We start from the raw sequence: 23,389 nt of genomic DNA on the forward strand, positions 1-23,389 counted from the left end.
TCCTCCTGCTTTGTTTTTATTTCTGAGTAATGTCTTGGCTATTCGAGGTTTTTTCTGATTCCATATAAAACGAAGTATTGTTTTTTCAAGATCTTTAAAGTATGACAGTGGAGCTTTAATAGGGATTGCATTGAAATTATATATTGTTTTGGGTAGTATGGACATTTTAACAATGTTGATTCTTCTCGGCCATGAGCATGGTATGTTTTTCCATTTGTTAATATTTTCAGCTATTTATTTTCTTAGAGTTTCATAGTTCTCTTTATAGAGATCTTTCACGTCCTTTGTTAGATAAATTCCCAAATATTTCATCTTCTTTGGCACTACGGTGAATGGGATAGAGTCCTTAACTGTTTTTTCAACTTGACTATTGTTGGTATATATAAAGGCTACCGACCGATTTATGAATGTTGATTTTGTAACCTGAGACGCTGCTGTATTCCTTGATCACTTCTAAGAGTTTTGTAGAAGAGTCCCTAGTGTTTTCCAGATATACAATCATATCATCTGTGAAGAGCGAAAGTTTGATCTCTTCTGACCCTATATGGATACCCTTGATCGCCTTTTCTTCCCTAATTGTGGTGGCTAAAACTTCTATTACAATGTTAAAAAGCAATGGAGACAATGGGCAGCCTTGTCTGGTTCCTGATCTGAGTGGAAATGATTCCAATTTAACTCCACTCAGTATGATATTGGCTGTGGGTTTGCTGTAGATGGTCTCTATCAGTTTAAGAAATGTCCCTTCTGTACCGATTTTCTTAAGTGTTCTGATCATGAAGGGATGCTGGATATTATCAAAAGCTTTTTCTGCATCGATTGAGAGAATCATATGGTCTTTGTTTTTAAATTTGTTTATGTGCTGGATTAACATTTATAGATTTACGTATATTGAACCAGCCTTGAGACCCTGGGGTAAAACCGACTTGGTCATGATGTATAATTTGTTTGATGTATTGCTGGATTCTGTTTGTTAGGATCTTGTTGAATATTTTTGCATCTATATTCATTATTGATATCGGTCTATAATTTTCTTTTCTTGTTGGGTCTTTTCCTGGTTTGGGGATCAGGGTGATGTTTGCTTCATAGAACGCGTTAGGTAGTCTTTCTTCTTTTTCTACCTTTTGGAACAGGTTGAGCAATATAAGTACTATTTCCTCTTTAAAAGTTTGGTAGAATTCTGACATGAAACCATCTGGTCCCGAGCTTTTCTTTTCAGGGAGGTTTTGTATGGTTGATGCTATTTCCGAACTTGATATGGGCCTGTTCAACATTTCCACTTGATTCTGGCTAAGTCTTGGAAGGTGACGTGCTTCTAAGTATCGTTCAATTTCCTTCAGATTTTCATATTTCTGAGAATACAGTTTTTTGTAATATTCATTAAGGATTTTTTGGATTTCTGAGGAGTCTGTTGTTATTTCGTCTTTGTTGTTTCTGATTGATGAGATTAGAGATTTTACTCTTTTTTTCCTGATTAGATTGGCCAAAGTTTTATTGACCTTTTCGAACAACCAGCTTTTTGATTTATTGATCTGTTCTATTATTCTTTTGTTTTCAATTTCATTTAATTATGCTCTAATTTTGGTTATATCTTTTCTTCTATTGGGTTTGGGGTTGGAATGTTCTTCCTTTTCCAGTTGCTTGAGATGTCCCATTAAGTTGTTAACGTCCTCTCTTTCCGTTCTCTTGAGGAAGGCTTGCAATGCTATAAATTTCCCTCTTAGAACTGCCTTTGCGGTGTCCCAGAGGTTCTTATAGTTCGTGTCTTCATTGTTGTTTTGTTCCAAAAAGTTGGCGATTTCTTTCTTAATCTCATCTCTGACCCAGCTATCATTCAGCATAAAGTTATTTAACTTCCATGTTTTTGTATGAGTATGCAGATTCCTGTTGTTACTCAGCTCAAGTTTTATTCCACGGTGGTCCGAGAAGATGCATGGAATAATTTCTATTCCTTTAAATTTACTGAGGTTAGACTTGTGACCTAAGATGTGATCGATTTTGGAGTAAGTTCCGTGGGCTGATGAGAAGTATGTGTATTTAGTTTTGTTGGGATGAAATGTTCTGTAGATGTCTGCTAAATCCAAATGTTGGATGGTTAGGTTTAAATCTAAGATTTCTTTGCTCAGCTTCTTGCTGGAGGATCGATCCAACACTGCCAAAGGAGTGTTGAAATGTCCGACTATTGGGGCGGCGCCTGTGGCTCAGTCGGTAAGGCGCCAGCCCCATATACCGAGGGTGACGGGTTCAAACCCGGCCCCGGCCAAACTGCAACCAAAAAATAGCCGGACGTTGTGGCGGGCGCCTGTAGTCCCAGCTACTCGGGAGGCTGAGGCAAGAGAATCGCTTAAGCCCAGGAGTTGGAGGTTGCTGTGAGCTGTGTGAGGCCACGGCACTCTACCGAGGGCCATAAAGTGAGACCCTGTCTCTACAAAAAAAAAAAAAAAAAAAAAAAAAAGAAATGTCCGACTATTATGGAGCTGGAGGAAATCAAGTTACTCATGTCTGTTAGAGTTTTTCTTATAAATTGAGGTGCATTCTGGTTGGGTGCATAGATACTAATAATTGAAATCTCATCATATTGAGTATTACCCTTAACAAATATGAAGTGACCCTTCTTGTCCTTCCTTACTTTTGTTGGTTTAAAGCCTATTGTATCTGCAAATAAAATTGCAACACCTGCTTTTTTCTGATTACCATTTGCCTGAAATATGGACGACGATCCTTTCACCCTGAGTCTGTATTTATCTTTTAAGTTAAGATGTGACTCTTGTATGCAACAGATATCTGGCTTGAGTTTTTGTCTCCAGTCAGCTAACCTATGCCTGTTTAGAGGATAGTTTAAGCCATTCACATTAATGGAGAATATTGATAAGTCTGTTGAAGTTTTGGGTATCGAGTTTTTCAAAAGTCCAGTGGACATTTTTTATCCTTTCGCCAGTGTAGAAATTGGAGTTTGATCCGAAGTTTCTGAGTGAGTTTACTTTTGTGGTATAGGATTGGGTTGGTCATTATGGAGGATAGGTCTGAGAATATCCTGAAGAACTGGTTTGGTTATGGCAAATTTCTTCAACATATGAATGTCATTAATAGCTGGGCGTTGTGGCCGGCGCTTGTAGTCCCAGCTACTCGGGAGGCTGAGGCAAGAGAATCACTTAAGCCCAGGAGTTGGAGGTTGCTGTGAGCTTTGTGAGGCCATGACACTCTACCAAGGGCCATAAAGTGAGACTCTGTCTCTACAAAAAAAAAAAAAAAAAAAATATATATATATATATATATATATATATATATGAATGTCATTAAAGTATTTAATTTCTCCATGATAAATGAAACTCAGTTTAGCTGGATACAAGATCCTGGGTTGAAAGTTATTTTGCTTTAGGAGATTAAAAGTTGGTGACCACCCTCTTCTGGCTTGAAAAGTTTCAGCAGAGAGATCTGCAGTCATTCTAATATTCTTCCCTTTGAAGGTAATGGTTTTCTTTCTCCTGGCAGCTTTGAGGATTTTCCCCTTCATATTAACTTTAGTGAAGTTAATTATGATATGCCTGGGGGATGTCTTATTGGGGTTGAGTCGTGCTGGGGTTCTGAAGCTGTCCGCTATCTGAATTTCAGAATCTCTAGGCATGTCTGGAAAATTCTCTTTCATAATTTCATGCAGAAGGGCCTCTGTGCCCAGCGAGGCCACTTCATCTGTTTCTGGAACTCCTATGATTCGGATATTCGCCTTCTTCGAATTATCCCAGAGCTCTCTGAGAGAATGATCAGTTTTTGCTCTTCATTTCTCTTCCTCTTTGAGAGTTTGGGAGCATTCAAAATCTTTATCTTCAATGTCAGAAATCCTTCTTCTGCTTGCTCCATTCTGTTGCTGAGGGATTCTACTGTATTTTTCATATCTTTGAGGGCTGCAAATTCTTGCTTCAGTGTGTCTAAGTCTTTGGTGGCTTTGTCTTTAAATTCGTTAAATTCTTGAGACAACTTTTAAATTTCTACTCGAATTCCTAATTCCACTTTGTTAATCTTGTCTGCAATCCAAATTCTGAATTTTATTTCTGACATCTCAGCCAGTTGTTTATGAATGGGATCTTCAATTGCATCTGCCATATCTTTCCTCGGGGGTGGGGGTTGATCTATTCTGGTTATTCATGTTACCAGAGTTTTTCTGCTGATTCCTCCCCATGGTTGTTTACTCCCTCTGATTTTTTCCCCTGGGGCTTGTTTTCAGCTGGTTTCTGTTCCACCCTAGTGAAACAGATACTCTGGATTGAAGTCTCAGCTGTGGAGAAATATCAGCATTTAAGTCACCCCACCTCCCACCGGCAAAGAATTGGAAACGAAAAATCAAACCTTCCTACCACCGTGCACCCAGGACACCACCTGATTTGTCCTCAGGCAATTGGTTCAGTTCAAAAAGTCCAAATCAATTGTCTCAGTCTGCACCTGTCTCGGGTGAGAGAGTTTAAGAGGTCTCTGGGAACTGGATCACAGGGATCTGGTGACTACTCTGGTGTGGCTTGCTCCAGTGCTGCATGGAATCAGGAGGAGCCACCCAGCCAATAGATCAGTCTGGGAAGGTTGCTGCCTCCTTCCCCACCTTGCACCACTGTCACACCCAGTCACTGATTGCCCTGGGGTTGGCTGACCCAGTTGCCTGTAGTGAATTGTTACTCCAGAAGTTTGTACATGCCTGAATCACAAGGAAGTCTGCCAGGCTGCTGCGCTCTGTCTCTCTCTAGCAGGAGGAGGTGAGGCCTGACAACCTCGGGCACTTGATGAAGTTTGGGGGGTTTTCACTCAGGTCCAGTCTCGCCCCTGATTAATGTTACTGACAGAACAGAACAGAACAACTTTGCGGTTCCCCTGCAAAAGAGAAGCTGAATTGAGTTCCAAATCAGCTTGTCTTTGCTCTTGTATTGTTTATAGGCTGACGATCCCCTGAGGGCCAGGTGCATCTTAGGTTTGGTAAAGCGGACCTCTGGGTCAGCCCTGCCCTGGGAGTTTCCCTGGTTTACAAGTTGGATTAGCCTCAGGCAAATCCTATACTCAGAGTCTCTGGTTGCCCAGGGAGACAGAGGATGTGGCTTCAGAATATTCGATAGTAAGCCGTATTGCTAGCAAAAGAGGGCTGCTGTTTTATGGCTCAGGCAACCTCTGCTCCCGTGTAGCTCCCTTCTGGCCAACCTTCCTCTCTCCGCTCCTGTACCCCAGAGTCTGCACCAACTGGCTGCAGCCCAGCACTGTCTACACCCCTCGAGCAATCGCCCAAGATTCTGGACCCCTGGGGTCAGGCCTCCAGACCTTGGAGCAAGAGCAGAGGGGAGTGTGGGGAGTGCTGGGAGCCTGGGGTTGCAGGCAGAGAACACACACAGCTTTACACAGTTTTATGCCTGGCCATATTGTCACCAAAAGATGGCTGTCGCACTGTGCCTCAGGGAACTAGCACTCAGGTGCGGTTCCCTCTCTGCCGACCGGGACTGGCCTCCAGACCTCAGTGTGAGTAAAGGGGAGCGCTGGGAGCTCCCTGGGAGAATTCCAGGTAGAGACTATATACAGTTTCTACAGTTTTATGCCTGGCAGGAGGATGCCGTGGCACCCTAGTAGGGGAGATAAGTCCAGTTTTTAGAGGGTCTCTCCCGTGGAATGTAGTGGGAGGACTTTTGAACTCTGCCCGATTGTTTGTGGGGCACTCTGAGCCATTCTCATGTGGGAGGGGACTCCTGTCGGCTTGGTGATGGATTTTGTACCTTTTGTTTATATCCTGTGGTCGCAGCTCACTTCACCGGGGTTGACGTGCGTTCTTCAACCTTCTCTCTTAGTGCAGCTCAAATCCACCAGGTTACTTGCTGAATTTTTGTCCTTTAACTTTCCTACTGGATGGGAGCCTCTGTGGAAAGCTGGCTTCAGTCAGCCATCTTGTCTCCTCCCCTTAAATAACTTAAAAAATAAAATCACCCATGCCTGGAACAGAATGAAAGCTTAGAACTCCTATGTTTGCAGCATCTTCCAAGCCTGCTGACTCACGTACAATTGTCTAAATCCAACAGGATATGTGTATCAGTAAACATTCTCTTATTTTCATTTGCTCAGCTCTGCTACTTTAGAATACTTAAGAAATCTGTTTGTAATTGAAAATATTTATAATTGGATTTTCTTTTATTTTTCAGTTTACAGACAGTAGGTTGCATGCCTCCTCCTGTGTCTTTGGCAGTGATTTTAACCAAGGCAGTTGGTGGAAATGAGGTAAGTCCTGGGCGCTAACTTTGCTTAGGCATAAGTGTATGCTGAACATTTATTTTGTTCAAAACTTAGGTTTTGAACATGAAGGGGTCATGTTGCAGGAGACTCATGACTATAACAGCTTATGAAAGAAGCAGGTGTATTCATATTATTAGAATGATGCTAAAATTGATCATGATGAGATGAATTGAGGATTTTTTTTGTTGTTGAGACAGAGTCTCACTATGTCGCCCTCAGTAGAGTGCTGTGGCATCACAGCTCAGAGCAACCTCAAACTCTTGGGCTTAAGTGATTCTCTTACCTCAGCCTTCCAAGTAGCTGGGACTACAGATGCCCACCCCTGTGCCTCGCTATTTTTTGTTGCAGTTGTCATTGTTGTTTAGCTAGCCTAGGGTTGGGTTCAAATCTGCCACCCTCGGTGTATGTTGCTGTAGCCATAACCACTGTGTTACGGATGCCGAGCCAGGAATTGAGGATTTCAAAGAGAAGAGCATAGGAGATGAAAGAAATAGAGATGGTGAATTTTTCTACCTCACTGGGAAATTGGAAGACAAAGGATATAGGAGTCCCAGGAAAGAGACTTTTCATTCAAGACTCATAGACTGAGGACACATGCTATTGGTGAATCCTTAATTTCTAAATTTTTTTTAACAAACTAAAGAGACTTGATGCGTTTAATGGCTAGTGAAAATCACATAAAAAGGAGAAATTAGGCCAGATTTCTAAGATGAGTCCAAAGAAATTACCCAACTTTGAGGGGACTGGCGAAAGAATTGCATTTGTTTATCTAGGTAGCAATTGTCCATTTCAGAAGCTTTTTATAGGTCATTTTTTCTTTTCATATGAAGGGCCCATCTTTTATGATAGCTTATTCCTCCTTTTCATCCTATATTGTCTCATTCAGAAAAGATATTGTTGAATGAGGGAAGGCATAATGGGTTCCCAATTCAGTTCATGCTTAGGATTATGTGTTCTTGACATTTATTTTCATTTTCATCCACTTGATGCTTTCCAAAAATATTTCCTGAATACCTGCTGTATTTTTTCTAAAACAGGTTTGTTGAAATATCATTGACATATAGTAAACTGTATGAATCTGTAGTTTAATATTTTGACATATGTGTACCCTGGTGAAATCATCACCACAATCAAGATAGTGAACGTATCTGTCTACCTTTCTGAGTAATTTAAAAAGAAAGACGTTTATGGCTCGGCGCTCAAGGTACAATGGTTATGGTGCCAGCCACGTACACCAAGGGTGGGCAGTTCAAACTCAGCCCCGGACAATTAAACAACTGCAACAAAAAAAATAGCCAGGCGTTGTGGCAGGCACCTGTAGTCTCAGCTACTTGGGAGGCTGAGGCAAGAGAATTGCTTAAGCCCAAGAGTTTGAGGTTGCTGTGAACTATGACGCCATGACTCTCTATCGAGGGTGACATAGTGAGACTCTGTCTCAAAAAAAAAAAAAAAAAGGAGAAAGAAGTTTATTTATCTTACAGTTCTGCAGGCTGTACAAAAAGCTTGGTGCCAGAATCTGTTTCTGGTGGGGACCTCCAGGAAGCTTCCAATCATGGCAGAGGGCAAAGGGGATCAGGAGTATCATATGGCAAGAGAGGACGCAAGAGACAGAGGAGGAGGCAAGGGAGAGAGAAGGAGAGTGCAGGCTTTTCAGCGTTCTCATCTCAGGGGAATGAATAGAGTGAGAACTGGTTACCAAAAGGATGACACCAAGCCTTTCAGGAGGGATCTTCTATGACCCAAATACCATCTGCCAGGCCCCAGCTCCAACACTGGGGATCACATTTCAACATGAGGTTACGAGGGGACAAATATCCCAACGGTATCACTGTCACCCTCACAAGTTTCCTGTGTCCCTTTGACATCTCATCCTTCTGCTCTTCTTAGCCCTCCCTTTCTCCAGGCTCTGACTGACCTGCTTTTTGTCACTATACATCAGTTTGCATTTTCTAAAGTTTTATATAATGGAGACATATGGTGTATATTCTTTTCTCTCTTTCTCTCTCTCTCTCTCTTTTTTTTTTTTTTCTTGGTCTTGTCTGGCTTCTTTTATTCAGCATAATTATTTAGAGATCCATCTAGGTTGTGTTTATCAATAGTTCATTCCTTTTTTATTGCTGAGTAGTGTATGTTGTGTGGATATACCACAAATTATGTATCCATTCACCTGTTAATGGACATCATTTGGGCAGTTTCTAATTTTTGACTGTGAATATCTATGTACAAATCTCTAAGTGGACATATGTTCTCATTTCCTTGTCAATGCCTAGGAGTGGAACAGCTGTATCATTTCATAGATATAGATTTTAGTACCTCTCAACAAAACAAGAATTATCTATAAGTAATGATAGATCTCCTATAAGTAGCTTCTGATATGGACAGTTTCTATCAATATCCAAGCACTCTTGTTTTGCCACATATGTATGTTTAAAACTTTTAAAGAAATCGTCAAACTGTTTCCCAAAGTAGTTACACAATTTAGTATTCCAACTAGCAGTGAATGAGAGCTCTAGTGCTCGACTTCCTAATTAACACTTTGTCCTGTATTGTTAGTCTTTTTAATTTTTGCCATTCTAATTTGTGTGTAGTGCTGTCTCATTGTGGTTTTAACTTAATTTGCATTTCCCTGTGACTAATAACGGTGAGCATCTTTTCATGTACTTATTTGCTTTCCGTATGTCTTCACTGATGAAATGTCTATTAAGTCTTTTGCTCATTTTAAAAAATTAGGTGGTTTGTTTGCTTATTGATAAGCATTGAGAGTGTTACATATTTTGGATATAAATACTTTATTAGATAATATGCTTTGTAAATATTTTCTACTAGTTTGTATCTTGTCTTGTCATTTTCTTATCAGTGTCTTTTGAAGCAGTGTAGTAGTGGAGGCAGTAACAATGATTGGATTCTAGGTGAATTTTCAAAGTATAGGGTGTGCTGATAATTGGATGTGGAGTGTGAGAGAAAAAGAAGGGCCAGAAGGCCTCCAAGGTTTTTAAATGAGCAGCTGAAAACATGAAGTTGCTGAGATAGAGAAGAGGACTTTGTGAAAGCATGTTCAGGGACTACTAGCCTAGGGGGATATGCCCGCATCCTGAAAATTTCTCACTTGCTACATGTCCCATGTGGGTCTTGGGAAGATCTTTGGCAATCCCAAGGAACCCTACTTGATTGAGACTCCACCATCTTGTAGGTACACCATCTGGACAGAACACAGAGCATTTACAGTTGCCACAGCAAGAGAGAAAGACTGGAGAACCACAAATGGGATTTTCACTGCCCAGGTTAGCAGTGATAAATGGTACTTGTGCTCATATTCAGTTGCCCGGAATAAGTCATATGGCCATTCATGTGGCCTGGAGGAGAGAAAAACTGGATGTTGGTGAATACTTGCAGTATCAGTGGAATGGGCAAAGATCAGGAGTTTTTTTTTTTTTTTTTTTTTAGTGTGTTAAGATGCCCATTATGTATCCAAGTGCAAATGCCAACTCAGAATTAGAGATTACAGTTGTAGTTCAGTTCTAAAGATGTAATGTAAGGAATCATCAGTGAGAAATGGTATTTAAGCTGGGTGTGGTGGCTCATGCCTGTAATCCTAGCACTCTGGATTGCCTGAACTCAGCAGTTCCAGAGCACCCTGAGCAAGAGTGAGACCCTGTCTCTAAAAATAGTCAGGCATTGTGGCAGGCGCCTGTAGTCCCAGCTATTCAGGAGGCTGAGGCAAGAGGATTACTTGAGCCCCAGAGTCTGAGGTTGCTGTGAGCTGTGGTACTACAGCACTCTAGCCTGTGGCAACAGAGTGAGACTCTCGCTCACCCTCCCTCCCTCCCGCCAATGGTATTTAAAGCCCAAATTGGATGAAATTACTTGGAAAGAGAACATAAATGTAAAAGTGGGGAAGCTCAAGGATCCCCATTCAGGTTCAGGGAACCCTGGGTCCCTCCAACATTGACAAGTCAAGGTACTGAGGAATAACCAGGAAAGACAACAGAGAATTAGTGAGAGAGAAGGAAAAACAGGAGAGCACAGTGTTGAGGAAGCCAAGTATCCTGGAAGCCATGTGAAGAAATTGTTTGAAGGAGGAGGTTCTGATAAGCTGTGTAAAATTACGCTGTGAGAAGTTATGCTTACATAAGTTAAATTCTGAGAATTAACCATGGTAACCTGACCAGAATGGTTTTGGTGGCACACTGGGACAAAACCTTGTTTGGAGTGAGCATGAGGAAGAAATGGGTAAAGAAGAATTAGAGACAGGAGGTCTGTTTTAGAAATAGGTGCCTGTTTTCAGGTTCTTTGTGATAAAAGGGAAGAGAGAAATGAGGCTTTATTTAGAGGTCGATGTGAGGTCAGGGTTTTTTACAATGCAGAGATGTCTGTTTCTGTCATGATGAGAATGGCACAGTAGACAGTAAAGTATTGCTAGAAGAGAGAGAGTGCTGACGGAATGGATCTGATCAAATGAGGGAGAATGGTATTGGCTGGAAGGGTTTCAGCAGGAGCTGGGACCATAACAAGAGGAGGGAAGGCAGGGTGTGAGGAGCAGAGGGGTAGACTTGGGAGTGCTCTTCTGGTGCCTCTATTTTCTTAGTAGGAAGAAAGGTCAGCATCTGAGAGTAATGATAGAGTAGGTAACACGAATGTTTGAGAAGAGAGGAGAAGGTGTAAGATTTCCATCAAGATAAGGAGAGTGCGTTAAATTTAGAGTGTGGTAGGATCGCCAGGCGGCCCTGAGGACCCAGCTAAGATCCATGGATGTGCATTTAAAGTGAATCCAGTCATCATGGTTATAGGTCTTTTCTCAGTCACATTTAGCTTGGTGGTGTAAGAATGGAATCGGCAAATAGTTGGATTTAACCAAAGGTTTCATTATTTCTATTTGCCACGTATTTATTTACTTTGATTTGCCACATATTTGTTTATTTATTTTGAGACAGAGTCTCACTTTGTTGCCCTCAGAACAGTGTCATGGCATCATAGCTCACAGCAACCTCACATGCTTGGGCTCAAGTGGTTCTCTTGCCTCAGCCTCCTGAGTAGGTGGAACTTCAGGCGCCTGCCACAACTCCCGGCTCTTTTTATAGACGTGGTCTTGCTCTGGCTCAGTCTGATCTCGACCTCATGAGCTTAAGCAACCCACCTGTTTCGGCCTCCCGGAGTGCTAAGATTACAGGTATGAGACACCAGGCCTGGCCTTTACTTTTTAGAGACAGGATCTCACTCTTGCTCAGGCTGGTCTTAAGCTTCTGAGCTGAGGCAATCCACCTGCCTCGGTTCCTAGAGTGCTAGGATTACAGATGTGAGCCGCTGCACCTGGCCTATTTGCCACATAATTAGTGAGGTAGAGGAGTTAGAGGAATTTTGGACTAGTCGCCCACGATGGTTTTCTTTCTATTAACCTTAAAAGAATTTGGGGAAAGGATCTTTTTGGTATATCTAAGAGTGGTGTCAATTGGCTTAAAGATGGCATTTATCTTTCTCTTTCTTATGTGATTACCTTCTAAGCCATATTGATGTAAAAGACTCTTCTCGTTTTTTGTTCGCGAATGTCTTTTTGGCAGAAGTTCAAAGTTCACTCATTTCTTGACATTAACACATAGCACTAGATTCTTCTGAAGTATATTTATTTGCATCAATGTTGCAAGATAATGTGGAATTTAGAGATATCTCCTTTGTTTTCTTAAAAGTGATCTATTTCTCTAAATGTTTATATTATGCAATTTCATGATTATCAAGCATTTTTGTAAACCTCAGAGTAGATACAATTTTTCCTAAATCTTTGAAAATAAAACTTCTGAAATGAAGTTGGCAGAATCCAGTTTGGTCACATCTTGTGTGAAATGAATAGACTATTTCAGATTTATATCAGATTATGGGAAAATGATCTGCAGGTAAAGGTAAGAGATGATTTTAAGTTTAATATTTCTCTAAAATACTATTATTGGCTAACCAAATATAGGTTTTTGTTGAAGTAAATGTGAGAGAGGATTAATTTTTTATAATATATATTGAAAGGCAGCTTGGCGCCTGTTGCTCAGTGCTTAGGGCACCAGCCACATACACCAGGGCTGGCAGGTTTGAACTGGTCTGGGCCTGCTAAACAATGACAACTACAACAAAAAAATAGTCAGGCATTGTGGTGGATGCCTGTAGTCCCAGCTACTTGGGAGGCTGAGGCAAGAGAATCACTTAAGCCCAAGAGTTTGAGGTTGCTGTGAGCTATGACACCATGGCACTCTACTGAGGGTGACAAAGTGAGACTCTGTCTCAAAAAAAAAAAAAAATATATATATATATGTATAGGGAGTGTGGAAAATAAGGCAGTTGGGACTCCAGTGTAGAAGAATGGAAGTGAAGTTAGTTTGAAGTGAGTAAAAAGAGTATATTTTATTTAAAGTAAAGCATATAGACTTTTCCAGTAGAGTGGTAAAGGGTCTCCTCTTACTAGAGAGAAGAGACTTTTCCGGGAGAGTAGAAAAGGGTCCCTTCTCTCTAGTAAAAGGAGACCCTTTACCACTCTTTGGAAAGGTCACACAGAAGCAATATTTATCTATAAGAATTACCATTGGTTCCCTTTAGGTCTTCAGGCATGCTGTCCTGGTTCCACTGGTTGTGGATTACCCCAGTTGTCACAATCCAATTTTCTTTACCCTGTGTCAATAATTATTAATTGTTATTTTACTAGTGGTGGTATGGTGGTGTCTGTTAGTCTTGTGATGTTTGTGGCAATCATGGTATACATTGTTCTGTCATGGGGATCTTTATCTTTGTTTTCAGGGGCAATCATTCATAGGCTTGAAGTCACGTGTCAAAGGCTAGAGGTTATATTGTACGAGAAAAGCACATACTTGGTTAACTAGGTCCCTCTGCTTTCCCTGCCTAAATTCCCTGTTTTGCTTCAGGGCCCTTTCCAACTTTCTTTTCCAGAAGACCATAGTTCTGTTCCCCCTCCTTATAGGCACTTTAATGTCCTTCTATCCCTAATCAATATACATGTTTAGCATATGGTCTCATATATTAAAGAAAATGTGTGGTTGTATACTGTGCATTTGCTTTTAGTGATTTGGGAATGAATGCAGATATAATAGTATCATTTGAAATGATTATTTTTATTTTACAAGTCATTATATAACTTTCTGTTACTTATACACCTTTCATTTTATTATTTATTTATTTGTTTATTTATTTATTTGAGACAGAGTTTCACTATGTCACCCTCAGTATAGTGCCATGCCGTCACAGCTCACAGCAACCTCAAACTCTTGGGTTTAAGCTATTCTCTTATCTCAGCCTCCCAAGTAGCTGGGACTACAGGCGCCCACCACAATGCCTAGCTATTTTTTTTGTTGCAATTATCATTGTTGTTTAGTTGGCCCAGGCTGGGTTCAAACCCACAAGCCTCGGTGCAGGTGCCCAGTGCTATAACCACTGTGCTACGGGCACCGAGCTTAAATCTTTCATTTTAAATGATTTTCAGTAAAATTATTGGTTAACTAAAGATTTTATCATGAAATTAAAGAGTTATTGCATACCTTTAAATTCACAGTTTATTCTTTGGAAAGAAGTAACTTCATTATTTTTGTTAAATTAAAAAGTGATTTCTGTTTTCATAACTTAGGTTATTTTTGCTCCAGTGAGCTAACTGGAATTTGTAATCACTTTTAGCAGCAAAAGGAACCCAATGTATGTGCATAACAATGTATATAGACTGGACCACCAGTATATCTTTTAGATATTTAAATGAGACTGTTTAGGGATATAGCTCACTGACAGTTTTATTTTGTGGCTTTGATATTTTTTTTTTCTTTGCTGACCTCTAGGTCATGGGCAAAAGGCTGTTGGGGAACAAACTTTCTTTTTTTTTTCCTTTTTTGTTGCAGTTGTCATTGATGTTTTAGTTGGTCAGGGCCAGGTTCGAACCCGCCACCCTCGGTATACGGGGCTGGTGCCTTACCCACTGAGCCACAGGCACCGCCCTGGCTTTGATATTTAAACTGTTTTTGTTTCAATACTAGAAACATGCTTAGGTTCTTTTGTGTGACTGTTATTTATTCATACCAGCATTTTAAACACAGTTTTTCAAAACTGCAGGGTATGCTGTAGGGTACAAACTGTAGAGTATGCTGTTGATGTGGTCTAACTGGTGGTGATGATGTAGTGATGGTGTGTGTGTACACATGTGGTTATAGTTCCTTTTTTAAATAGAAGAAAAAATGATAAGATTAGGCAAATTCTAATTTCACTGTCAAATATAAGAAGACAGATCAGAATGTTTTATTCTTTATTCTGATATGAGAAGCATAGAATACATGCTTATATGTTGTTTGAAACCATGTGCATTAATTTAGTTTAAGATTCTGTTCCAAATATAAAGTTCTGTGGTAAAAAATTTGATTTTTTTCCCTCCAAAACTATGCAAAGGTTCTAACCTTCATGAGACTTGCTAAGAGACTGATCGTATTTAAATTCAAGTTACTTCTGCCTTACAGTAACTACCACAGAGATTCCTTCTAAAAAATAACTTTTTTTAAAGATACCAAAAAATTGTCCTCTTATGGTTCAAGACATGGTTATCCGGTTTTCATGTTGTTGTAGATAAATTTTATCTGTCTACCATTTATGCTGGTGTTTAGGGAAAAAGCAAGAAAATTAGGGTTTAGAAAAAAGATGCACTCTCTTCTTTTACCTATTTCTTCTTGCAAGGATTCTGCTAAAAGCTATTGTCTAAAAATGTGAAGTGAACATGAAACATTTACTTTGAAGTAAAGTTACAAAGCTATATAGCTTTGTAGAATTTTGAGAATCTATATATTAAGACAGGTAGGAGAGAAATATAATTAAGGATTTCTGTCCTCAGATTTCCGAAGGAAAAAAGAAAAGAAAAACATTAAGAATTACGGAAGTCAGGGCAAGTTTAGAAGGAGCTTCCAGACAGGTCTGGGAGTAATATTTATGCTAAACTCCATGTTTTCTGTGTTTAAGGCTAAGCAGGGTAATCTGAACCATGAAAATAGGCACCTTTAGCAGTAATAGCAGTATACTGGTTATAGGCATGTTATTTATGTTTTTTTTTTTTATTTTCCAAAATAAATTTCATTCACTATTTACACTGGTATTACCTGGGTGATTAGAAAAATAAATTTAAGTTATTTATATCTACCTTAGGTGTGGTGGAAGGGTTCAGGAATCCCCCTTCTTTTTAAAATTATGAAATCTATCATAGCTAGAAAAGGTGTATAAAACACATGTTAACAGTTAAGCATAACAAACACTTCGATATTCACCATCCAGCTTTACAAATAGAATGCGGCAGTTAACCAGAAGTTCCGTATCCACTTTAAGTACTATTTTCTGCATAAGGAATAATAAGGACAACAAGATCTTATAGGGAGAAAAGTAATCCTTTGCTCACCCATAAGCCTGATTGACAAGAGAAAAGCATAACAAATTTATTTAGCCCAAGTTTTATGTGACTGAAGAGGGGTTTCAGAAATGAAGACCTAGAGACTAGGAAAACTATGTTTTTATGCTAAGTGAGAAAAGAAGCATATAGTTATGGAGAAACATGACTGGAAAAAATGCTATATGATCTAGTGAAAATAAACTGGGGGCAACTGAGCTAGGCCAGTTTTTTCTTTCAGATTCCTTTCTGTGCCTCTATAAGATATGCCTTTCCCCTAACCTGTCTATGGGGCAGGATGAAGGACAGGTGGGTGGAGGAAGGTCTGAGAGTCTGAAGTCTGAGACCCCTCTGACTTCAGGGGTCTCTCTTATCCCCTTTAGCTCAAAAATACTCCATATGTGAAGGCACCCCATACTTTGGGGTGTTTTATTCTGAGCCCCTGCAACCTGTCTTTTAAAGCTTACATTTAGTGTGATATTACAGTATTTAATAATATCTATTTCATATTACAAACCTCACAGAAATAGGCAAAACAGAATGGGATAGTTTTAGATCAACCTTTATCATTGAATTACTGTTTTCCTTTTTTGTGGGAAGGGAATTCTCATAACCCTGACAGGAGTGCAGCCATTTTAGAAAATCAGGTCAGAAACCAGCAATCTCCTTCCCAGATTCGTGGAACGCCTCAAGGCCAGAGTTCCTGGAAACACCCTACCCATCGACAATCCTGACCCAAGGATACATCCATAATCCTGACCCACACTAGGCTCTCAGCCCCATTCCGGCTATACTGAAAAGGCTAACAAAAGCCTTTCACAACTGCGTGGGGAGTATGCTGACACTTGGTCTCCCTCCACTCTCCTTTTCTCCTTTGGTTAAGTCTTTCCTAGTCTCTGGACTGGCCTTCTCTCCTTTCTTGCAGACCCTCATTCCAGTTCCATACCAGAACCTCCCATATTTTAGTGTAGAAAAAAACCAAAATCACACCAAGTTAGGTCAGCTCCACCCACCTGTGTAGAACAACCGGAACTTCAGTTTAGGGATTTGGACCTTATTTGCTCCTTGTAGACCTATGAACCGAATGGTGTAAATGGTGATGCCCAGAGATGAGGCCACAGAAGAGATGTTTGGGTCAGATTTATTGAAAGGGGAGGGTGACCAGCCTGGACAGCACAAAGATGGTGTGTGAGGAGCAATTAGAGACCACTTTTATATGGGGCTGGCTGGGTTGCCTGCCAGGTTTAGGGTCTTTTGGTGAGAACTTCTGGGGGGTGGGCTAGCCAGATCCTTTGTGTCTTTGTTTTAGAAGGAGAGGAGGAGAAGGAGGGGGAAAGGGTTTGTGTGTGGCTGTGAACAGGGTTCCCCCATCAGGGCTGGACAGAGGAACCCCACCCCCACTCACCACCCCCGCCTCCATTATCTAGGCCCAGGTGAGCTCAGAAATCAGACCTCTATCGCTAGGCACAAAGGGGCTGCTCTTTTCCAGGCCACACCTTCTGGGCTCTAGCAAGGTCAAGAACAAAGAAGCCTGAAGGGTTTTGGGTGGCTCCACCTTGAGTAGGGAGCACATACCCTACTCAATTCCTTCCCTGAGGCAAAAACTCTGATTAATCTTGCCCCAGCGGGAGGGACTGCATTCATTCATTTGTTAATACGCTCATTAACTGTGAACAGGTGTCTTTCATCTACCAAATCCTGGCCAAATGTAATTCTGCAGACTGTATTATGCCCCTAGACTTCCCATTGGGTCTTTCCGTTTGCTGGAGCTCTGGTGCTTTTTACTCCTTCTGTATTCCTTTCTGTGTAATAAGTTCTATCTTACTACTGATCTGTGGTCCCTGGGTTCATTCTTTGAATCCCTGAGACCAAGGACCTACTGAAGAGAGAAATTCCATTAACAGCAGCATTCCCCCCCCCCGCCCCGAACATAAATGTATTTTAGTTAGCATTTTTATTGTACAAGGTGGCCATAAAGTTCATGTGCAAAATTTAAAAGTTGCACACAAACTTTATGGCCACCTTGTATTCTTTTTCGAAGGTTTAAGGATTAAAGAAACATTTTGATTTTGGATGTAGAAGAAAGGCAACACGTGAAAGTATATGTGTGCACAGTGTGTGTGAGAGAGAGAGAGAGATTAGTTTTATCAATGGGGTTGGTGCCCAAATCTCTTCAAAGAAAATTTAAGAATGTCCCCTGAGCAAAGAAAATTACTACATGTGGTGAATTCTTCAAGTCATGGACGAAGGTCATGGCAGTCTAAGTGTATTTAAAATAGATTTTCTATCTGCTTGGAAAGCAAATGAAGCACTCATTACTAACTTTAAAAGTATAGCTATGAGGTTTTCGCTAGAGGTGAAAGATCAAGATCATCATAGTCCAAATGGAGACAATGGAGACTGAAAGTTCAATTTCTGACTTATCAGCTAGGCCTGAAACATTTCAGGGTTATTTTGCATTATCAGTGGGGAGTTGGTCTTGCTAATCCAATGCATGAAGATAAGATTCATTGAAACATTTATAAAGGCAGTGAGAGTAGATCTTATCAGTAGAGAGAGAGGAGTGAGAAGGAAATCTGATCAGTGGCTTCAGCAGTCACTAGGCCTTTCTGATTCTTGTCTTTCTCTTCTGCTAAATGGGGTTTCTATTTTGGCTTATAGTGGAAGGTTAGTGGCATCCTGGGGGAATCTATGTCTGAAAAAACCCTGTCAGTGTTAAGCCTTCTTGGAAGCTGGCAGATGTATATTTTTTAACCACAGACTGGGAAATGAGAAGAACAGTCATAATATATGCAGATATTCTAATATTGACAAAGGACAATTAGATTAATAAAACTTTCTTTGGCAAACGAAAGAACAGAAGTAACAGCATCAGCGACGACAAATTCTATGTCCCTATTCTTCACCATCCCCATCTTTTAGCTTTAATCTTATCTTCTGGATGGGGTGAGAGTTCTTAGGAGGTGGAAAGAGTTGACTATGTTTAAGCTACTGTAAAACTTATTGAAATGTACCTAGATTTTTCAGAATTGTTGTGTGTAACTTAGAATTTTCTCATTTAACTTGAATGCTTCTCAAATTATCTTCTATTTCTACTACTCTAAGTAGAAGTATCCTCTTTAACCACTTTTTTTTTTTTTTTTGGATTTTGGCCGGGGATAGGTTTGAACCCGCCACCTCTGGCATATGGGACCGCCACCCTACTCCTTGAGCCACAGGCACCGCCCAAGAAGTATCCTCTTAACAGCTTTTTAGTCACCAAAGCCAACGGTGGCCAATTCTCACTTCTTATCTTCCATGAGAAACCAGCAATCCCCTCCCTAGATTCCTGGAGTGACTTAAGGCCAGAGTTCCTGGAAATACCCTACCTTAACCCCTTAATGCCACAGTCACTCATGTCCACATTCCTTCTGCTTCCCTGGCACTAATGTATCCTAATTTTCGCCCTGTATCTTTCATCTCTTCTCATTTCTTTTTGTTTCATTCCTTTCCCATCGCACTGGGAGTGTCTTTCAGAAATTTGGTTTTGAAGCATTTTGTTTAGCTTTTCCAGATTCCCGTTTCAGAGTCCTTCTCCATCACTAAAACCACCTTTTAATCTGACTTTATCTGAGACACAGGGACGAGTTCTGAGCTTGGGTGAGCATTATTTAAATAACTCTAGCTTAATGTGCTGTGGCACAGCATCATCTCCCTTGTTGGTAGGCCACCTGACCTTGAGCATCAAAGAACACACCTGCCTTGGAAGCAAAACATGTGCCTGATTCCTGCTTTTACCATTATTCCCCTTGTGGTTCCAATAAGCCCTGAGCCTTGCTGAGCTTTGTGTTCTTCATTTGAGGAACAATAATATATATGTACTTACTTCATAGGATTGCTTACATAATTTTGTCATAAATTTGTACGTGGAAATACTTGTAAATTGTGAGGGAACATGTCAAGCAAGCACCAGCATTATCATTATTTGCAAAGGTGTTTGTCATTGATCACATCACTTGGTTTTCTGAATCAGTAACCATTACTGTCTCAAGAATTTGATCTTTTATTCATGCATTCACTCACTTCATTGATTTATTCAAAAATCTATGTTGGGTTGAGTGTGGTGGTGCACACCTATAATCCCAGCTACTCAGGAGGCTGAGGCAGGAGGATTGCTTGAGCCTAGGAGGTCAGGCCTGCAGTGAGTTATAAGTGTGTTACTGCACTCCAACCTGGGTGACAGAACAAGACCTTGTCTCTTAAAAAAAAAAATTACACACACACACATACACACACTGAGCATGCCCAGGCATGTGCTTGCTGTAGCTTCCTGTATGTATATAGTACATTTATAAAACTTTCAGTTTAGTAGATGACACAAAACAGATGAAATATAAGATGGTTGGTGTTTAAATAAATTTAATAAACTGGATAATTTCAGTTTATTAATTTGTATTATAAGTTCTCAATATTTTTGTTTAAATATTTCCTGTCCTAACCTGGAATACTCATGTCAGATATCTAAGATAACCCCTTTAGAAATTAAAGGGCATAGGAAGCCACATTAGCAATTGAAGGATTGCTCTGAGAATTTAGAATTAGATAAAGGGAATTGAATAATAGATTTATAGGATGTTTCCTTTAAACTCTGAAGCCCAGAAAACCATCCCAGCTCCACTCCAACAAATAAGAAAATAAGCCACAAAAACAAACAGGTACCATGTCTATCTTAAACAGTTATGCACAAACATTGAAAAGTTGTTATTAATCTAATTGTCCTTTGTCAATATTAGAATATCTGCATATATTATGACTAGCAAATTATTTTTAATAATTTGATTTCTTTTGATTAGTTGCATTTTAAATATCTGTAGTTTATCTGCGTACTGACTGCATGCAGGTTGCATGTGTATTTGTGAATTTTTATGAAGTTGTTACTCTTGAAAATAGGAGACTTGTTCTCAATAATTTACTACTAAAGTATGCAGTTATGGAAATCTCAATAAATTAAATCTCAGAAGATAGCTTCTTCTTTTGGCCCTGTGCCTAACTAGCTCTGTGATCTTGGTATTTTTTTCTTTACTTTTTAAATCAATTGAATTTAGGCGGATTGTTTTAGACCAAAATATTTTTGGGAAAAAATAAAGACCTGTGTAAATTTGTCTTTTTTTTTTTTTGTAGAGACAGAGTCTCACTTTGTGGCCCTCGGTAGAGTGCCGTGGCCTCACATAGCTCACAGCAACCTCCAACTCCTGGGCTTAAGAGATTCTCTTGCCTCAGCCTCCCGAGTAGCTGAGACTACAGGCTCCCGCCACAACGCCCGGCTATTTTTTTTTTTGGTTGCAGTTTGGCCGGGGCCGGGTTTGAACCCGCCACCCTCGGTATATGGGGCCGGTGCCCTACTCACTGAGCCACAGGCACCACCCGTAAATTTGTCATTTTAAACTGCTTCTTGGTGAAGTATGATCTGCTTTATTGCATTAATTGTAGATCTTCATGCTTTCTTAATTTATTCTCTTTTTGAAATTATATTTCAAAAGATATACACCTATCTTTCATATGAAGTTGTTTGGCTTCTATAGGCTCTTTATTAAGGACATGGAAATTGTGGAGATAGGCTAAAGGATTTGGGTTTGATTGTGGGGTTGCCACAATAAAGATCAAACCAGACTCCTTTAGCCTATTGCCACAGTTTCCACGCCCTTAATAAAGAGTCTATAGAAACCAAACAACTTCATATGAAAGATAGGTGTATAATATAACTCTCGTTTGTGAAAGATAATCTCTTTATCTCCAATAAAACTTTGGAAATGACCCTTTAAACTTCACTTGCATTGTGAAGACATCAAACTATGTCTTCTGTATCTAAGGAGGAGAACATTCTGCATAGTGCAATAAGATTTTCAAGCAGATTATTCGTTCCCAAGAGCCCTCAGGTCCAAACTAATGATCTGAATATACTAGGTGGGTTGAGCTGGTTTCTAATCAAGTGCTGATATATTGGACTTGTGGGACCCTCTAAAGGAATGGTTTTCATTTTCTTTAAAATACAACCCATACATTCTGGGAGGCTGAGGTGGGTGGATTTCCTGAGCTCACAGTTCAAGACCAGCCTGAGCCAGAGCCAGACCTCGTCTCTAAAAGTAGCCCGGTATTGTGGTGGCACCTGTAGTCCCAGCTACTCAGGAAGCTGAGGCAAGAGGATCATGTGAGCCCAGGAGTTTGAGGTTGCTGTGAGCTATGATGCCTTAGCACTCTTACCAAAGTGAGATTCGGTCTCAAAAAAAAAAAATATATATATAACTCACAGAAAGAAACTGAAAAGTTTTCCAAAACATAGTTACTCATGTGTAATTCACTTTCTCTTCTCCTTTCTTCCCATTTTCCTTTCCCCTGTCCTATCCACCTTTCCCCTTTTCTTTCCCTCCTTTCCACTTTGGAAAAAAATGCCTATCAGTATTCACCAATTTGATTTAGTGAACATAGCTTGAGAAACCTTAAACTCTAGTGTGAACTTTCTATGCACATTTCTTCCTGAGTTAGCTCCTTTGATCATCTGGACAAACTTCTTGGCCTTTGGTCTATACTTGGGAATTCATGACCTCCTATTACAGCAGTTTTGGCCCTCAAGCCACCTTGAGAACTTTGTCTGTCTGATGAATACTTCTGATTCTTGTAGTCAGTGAAACAGAGCTGGCTGTTTCTATAATAGCTCCTTATCCGCTTATATCTACTAGTTGAAGTTCTGCTCATCAATCAAGGCACAGATCAGATACTAATTCCCTCTTAAGAAGTCATTGCAAATGCCCAGACAAAATTAAACTTTTCTTTCCACAGTAGAGTACTTTGTACCTCTGCTGTGATATTTAAAAAAAATTATTTCAAAATATTAAGGGTATTCAAATGTTTTTGTTACATAGGTATCCTGTATAATGCTTAAGTCAGGGCTTTTAGTGTGTCCGTCACCAAGATAGTGTTCACTGTACCCAATAAGTAAGGGTTTGCCCATCACTCTGTCTCAAACCCACCCCTTCTTGATTTCCAATGACTTCTACATCTCTTTCTATCACTGTGTGATCATCATTCAGCTTCCAGTTATTACAGAGTACATGTGCTATTTGTTTTTTCCATTTCTGACATACTTTGCTCAGGATATGGTCTCCAGTTTCATCCAAGTTGTTGCAAAAGACATTATTTCATTCCTTTTTATGGCTAAGTATTCTGCCACGGCGTGTTTTTTTTTTTTTTTTTTTTTTGTGTGTGTGTGTGTATGTACACACCACATTTTCTTAATCCACTCATGAATTCATAGGTGGTTAGGTTGACTCCACATCTTTGTGATTGTGAATTGTGTTATGACAAACATTAGAGTGCAGGTATCTTTTTGATAAAATGTCTTTTCTTTTCCTTTGAGTACATACCAATAGTGGGATGTACTGGGTCAAATGTAAGTCTACATTTATTTCTTGGAAAACTTTCCATACTACATAAAACCAATAATATCTGGTTATGATGCCAGATCTTTTAAGAAGCAGTGAAGAATGAGTGCCAAAACAACCTATTTATGTGAGGAATAGATGTACGAAAGAATACTGTCATTTAAGAGGAAATCTTTTATTATGAACATTTTATTTATAGTCTTGCTGTATATTTATCATTGACTTGAACTATGCATACCATTCATATGAGGTTAAAAAGTGGTTATTTCTGATTTATATTTAATATTGAAATAATCTCAATTATTTTGGCTAAATTAATCTATCCTAT

General features: G+C 39.8%; 1 protein-coding gene across 1 annotated transcript in view; it reads left to right on the plus strand.

Annotated features, from left to right (window-relative positions):
• The window catches only part of LOC128579350 (sodium/bile acid cotransporter 7-like), a 121,798-nt gene that overhangs the window by 29,282 nt on the left and 69,127 nt on the right, over window positions 1–23,389 (plus strand). The window contains exon 4 of the mRNA XM_053581493.1: window positions 6,159–6,234. Within this exon, the coding sequence (XP_053437468.1) occupies window positions 6,159–6,234 (76 nt within the window). The remainder of the gene's footprint in view (window positions 1–6,158; window positions 6,235–23,389) is intronic.

Source organism: Nycticebus coucang, unplaced genomic scaffold (assembly GCF_027406575.1).
Source record: "Nycticebus coucang isolate mNycCou1 unplaced genomic scaffold, mNycCou1.pri scaffold_46, whole genome shotgun sequence".
Lineage (NCBI taxonomy): Eukaryota > Metazoa > Chordata > Mammalia > Primates > Lorisidae > Nycticebus > Nycticebus coucang.